General features: G+C 42.9%; 1 protein-coding gene across 1 annotated transcript; it reads left to right on the forward strand.

Annotated features, from left to right (window-relative positions):
- Positions 1-471: 471 nt before the first annotated feature.
- On the forward strand, positions 472-4,134 carry LOC136508253 (translocase of chloroplast 90, chloroplastic-like). The gene is made up of 3 exons (XM_066502905.1): positions 472-605; positions 796-926; positions 1,702-4,134. The coding sequence occupies exons 2-3, from the start codon at positions 809-811 to the stop codon at positions 3,939-3,941; spliced, it is 2,358 nt and encodes a 785-aa protein (XP_066359002.1). The 5' UTR covers positions 472-605; positions 796-808; the 3' UTR covers positions 3,942-4,134.
- Positions 4,135-4,751: the final 617 nt, after the last annotated feature.

Genomic DNA, 4,751 nt, shown 5'->3' on the forward strand with positions numbered 1-4,751 from the left:
GTTTAATCTAGATATAATAACTCGAAAATGGTGTACTGAATTCGTAATCTGTTTGTACCCTTTTTTTTCAATTAAATGTACAAAACAAGATCCCGTCGTTCATATTTTTATTTTTTAAAAGAATTGCTAATGTACGGGTTCCACATACCATTTATACACCTTTTTTTTTTACCTAATTTTGGCATAGCTGCAATCTAAAATACATATTTTTCCTTCTTCATTCAACCTTGACGTAACCAAACGCCCAAACCTTGGTGTTCACTGCGAACCAAACATAATTTTTGACATGGCTAAATTTTCTCCAAACTCAAGAAAATGCGGCTGTAGCATGCAGAATTGCAGATCAGCAACACCGTATGTGTATAATAATTAAATTAATGTATGTATACTAATTCCTTTTCTTACGAGTGGTGAACAATAATTAATTCCTTGTTATAATTCATACTGCCATGGACCCATCCGCACCAAAAAAAAAAAAAACGAGCTCTCGCCGCCGCCGCTGACTCGCTCTGTCTGTCCGGTTGAGCCAGGCCACACAAAACAGATAAACCAAAAAATGCCCAGCCACGGCATCTCCAACATCCTCCTTCTCGGGCTCCGGCCAGGTACGTCGTCGAGCTCCGGCCAGCCGCGATCTCCCTTCTGGGTTTTACTACACGGGAGAATTGGCGGTCCGGTCCGAGGGGGGAGTGGGGGGAACGGGGAGGAGGGTGGAAGATTGGGGTTTCCTCGCTCTTTAATAATAACTTGGGGGCAGATTTGATCTCTGGTTTTGCTCTACCCGACCGACCTCAGGTGGAGGAGAAGGATGCTGATGAACTTCAGGGAATGGATCTCGTACCGCCTCGGGTCCTCGCTGCTGTCCGCCAGGCCCTTCGCGCTCTCCGCTGGCGCCGATGACGCCGCCTCCGAGGGTGATGCTCATGGTGCGCTCCCTTCTCCCTGGTGATTGTTGTTTTTGTTTTCAACAACGGCGTTGCCTATGGTTATATAAACTTGGAATCTTCGTTTTCAATGAAAATGCCATCTCTTGTAGTCTAGTCTGCTGCTGCTGAAAATATCCTTGATGTTGTTAGGCTTAAAACCTAGGGTCCCCTCAGTTATACGATACGGAATCGGATAAATTAACTAGATGGCCTATTGCGAGTCATTCCCATCACACGGGTCTAATTAGCGGACCCGCCAATTATGAGTGCAGGAGAGGCTAGTGTGCTTGCAATCAGACTATGAGAGTTTTCGCCTTTCCAGCATATGTGCTTGGAGTAACCTTTTGGTTACTGCTATTAGGCTTTTAGCATGTTACATGATTTTTCTTTTGAGATAGGGCTTTTATTATTAGGATTTTAGCATGTTATAGGAATAATTAGGGCTAACAGACTAAGCCTTATCATTTTCACCATTGGAATGCATTGATGTTTCAGCTTCGATTGTTGTTTATGTTACTGCAACCCCATGATGTGCTCTTAACACACGCCCCCACCTCCCCCCACCCCCCCACCACACCCCCCCCAAAAAAAATGTTGCTTCTTATTTTCTGCCAGCTACATCCTGACGTCCTTTACTGTCCTCAAAGACCCTCTTGCTACTAATCGTTTTCAATTTCATCACATGTGGGCATATTTCAAATTCAATGATACATTTTTTTATCCTCCTGTTCATAATGTTTTAAATGTAGCTTGCTCACTGAATGCTATCGTTCAGGTTCAACACACAATGGCTTTGTAGATACTGTTACTGCCAGTACATTTTCTTCTAATGATACGCCGGCGTCAGAGGTCACCACCAACTCTAATACTGGTGCAATTTATTCTGGTACTGTTCAACAAGATGATGATAACAAGAAGTCAGATCCACTCATGAAAGTCGAGGCGCTTCAAATCAAGTTTCTGCGGTTAGTATACAGGACTGGAGTGTCTCCCAGTGCTGATGTAGTTGCACAGGTTCTGTACAGGTTGCAGCTTGCAAATTTGATTAAAGCGAGTGAATCAGATGCGAGGAGAACAAACCTTGCTATCAACAAAGCCAGGGTTATAGCAGCACAGCAAGAAGCACCGGGTGGGCCTGATCTGGACGTCTCGTTGCGAATCCTTCTTCTAGGAAAGACTGGTGTGGGAAAGAGTGCCACGATAAATTCAATTTTCGATGAGAGGAAGGTGGCTACTGATGCTCTGGTTCCGGCTACTCATAGGATAAAGAAGATTGAAGGAACAATCAAAGGAATAAGAGTCACAGTTATCGACACACCTGGTCTGATGCCTCATTACCATGGCCAAAGGAGGAACAGGAAGATTCTGAATTCTGTCAAGCGCTTCATTAAGCGATCCCCACCTGATATCGTGTTATACTTTGAGCGGTTGGACCATATTAACAGCAGATACAGTGATTACCCACTGCTGAAGCTTATGACTGACATATTGGGCTCTTCGATGTGGTTCAACACTGTCCTTGTAATGACTCACTCTTCCTCATCTCCTCCTGAAGGACCAGATGGTTACCCTTTGGAATATGACACTTACACGCGTTACTACAAAAATGTGGTACAGCGTCATATCCAGGCTGCAGTTTCCAACACACAGTTGGATAATCCTTTTGTGCTGATAGACAATCATCCAATGTGCAGACGAAACACCAAGGGTGAAAGGGTCTTACCAAATGGACAGGTATGGGTATCAGAACTGCTGCTGCTGTGTGGGGCAACCATGTTGCTGACAGAAGCAAATTCCTTGCTTAAGTTTCAAGATAGCTTCCTACTGTCACAAGCAAACACCAGGCTGCCTTCGCTGCCTCATCTTCTTTCTTCACTCCTTAAGCCTCATTCTTCATCAAGTTCAGATGCCATTGACAGTGAATTGACAGAAATGTCAGATGAGGAGGATGAATATGATCAACTACCACCCTTCCGCATTCTAAAGAAATCTGAATATGAAAATTTGACAAATGAACAGAAGTCTGCATATCTTGATGAACTGGACTACCGTGAGACTTTGTACCTAAAGAAACAGTGGAAGGAGGGAATCAGAAGAAAAAGGCTTACTGAAGCTCAGAATGACGAAGTTGGTGATGATTATGAAGAGAGTGCATCCCCAGAGATTGTGCACATGTCAGATATGGACATTCCACTAAGTTTTGACTCTGATTATCCTGTGCATCGTTACCGTCACATTATAACTGATGATCAGTTGTTTAGACCAGTTTTGGATCCCCAAGGATGGGACCATGATATTGGGTTCGATGCCATCAATTTTGAAGCATCTCAAGAGTTGAAAAAGAATGTCTCTGGAGCAATTACAGGACAGATGAGAAAGGACAAGGAAGACATGTATATCCATTCAGAATGTTCAGTAAGTTACAATGCTCAGAGAGGCTGCTCCTTGATGGGGGGTATGGATATGCAAACGGCAAGCAGAGATTTGGTCTGTACCGTTCACGGGGATGCCAAGTTCCGCAATCTGCCTTGGAACACTACTGGAGGTGGCATTTCTGTTACTAAGTTTGGCAACAAGTACTTTGCTGGTGCCAAGTTAGAAGACTCTGTTACCATTGGGAAACAGGTTAAACTGGTAGCCAACGCCGGTAGAATGGCTGGCTGTGGACAAGTGGCACATGGAGGTGGTGTGGAGATAACAGCAAGGGGGAAAGATTACCCTGTGAGGGAAGAGAGTGTCACGGCAGCAGTCTCCACTTTGTCGTTTGAAAAGGAAACTGTAATTGGGGCCAACCTTCAGTCAGACTTCCGAGTGGGCCGTGGATCAAAAATATCAGTCAGCACTAACCTAAATAGTAGAAATATAGGCAAGCTCAGCATCAGGACTAGCACGTCAGACCACACTGAGATAGCTCTGATAGCAGTTGTGTCATTGATCCAGTTCATTCTTAGGAGAAGATCGGCAGCAGCTGATAAAGGTGAGCAAGAGAGTGATGAAACCTATTTGGATGACTAAATAACAAGTAGAAGGAAAAGACAATGATTGCATGCTTTAGATGTTCTTCATCATCAGGATTTGCTGCAATTATGTTAATCTAAGGCGGTCGTCAAATCTAGGGTTCCAACTTGTACAGACTCCTTGTATATGAGTTATTATGAGTATAATGTATGAAGGCGGCATTTTCCATGAAGAGAGCTCCTTCTGCCTATAGGCGATTTTCTAGGTTTTAAGGATGTAATCAGATGCAGTTTTGAGTTTTGACATCACATAAAGTTGATTTACTTAATTACTTGCATTGGAATGTTTATTTATACCTAGTTTCTGTTTCCCAATTTTAAAAGATCTCACTGATAAGATATTTCACTGATCAGAGACAAATATACAACCTTTATCTGTAAGGAGGAAACTGAAACCTCACATGGTTTTTGTTTTCAAATCGGTTGATGCTTGGTTTGCTTACAGGATGTGAAAACTAGAGCACGCGTATGAGGAAAACAACCTGATTGAACAACATAAGCTTATTTACTTCAATGACTTGTGGCGTCTCGAAGTGCACTTTTCTTGCAAACCAAAATCCTTTGAAAACATTTTGACAAACAATTTAGCAATCTTATAACTGGGCTTGCCGAGGCGAACATTTGGCAGTACCAAACTTTCAGTGTGACTCAGCCGACCACATCGGCCTTTCAAGTCTCAAACTATTGCGAGTACATTAAGATAGTTTAATTCCCACTGGTAAATCGACAGCTGCATGAAAAATCCATACAAAAGGAATGCATAGAACACAAATATCTCAGTGCGCAAAGAAAAAAAAACATATAAACG

This window comes from Miscanthus floridulus, chromosome 15 (assembly GCF_019320115.1).
Source record: "Miscanthus floridulus cultivar M001 chromosome 15, ASM1932011v1, whole genome shotgun sequence".
NCBI lineage: Eukaryota > Viridiplantae > Streptophyta > Magnoliopsida > Poales > Poaceae > Miscanthus > Miscanthus floridulus.

Excerpts from the sequence above, each read along its gene's own strand:
- LOC136508253 (XM_066502905.1), top strand. The coding sequence starts at position 809 with ATGCTGATGAACTTCAGGGAATGGATCTCGTACCGCCTCGGGTCCTCG. Across the intron at positions 927-1,701 it reads CTCCGAGGGTGATGCTCATG|GTTCAACACACAATGGCTTT; the intron begins GTGCGCTCCCTT and ends GCTATCGTTCAG.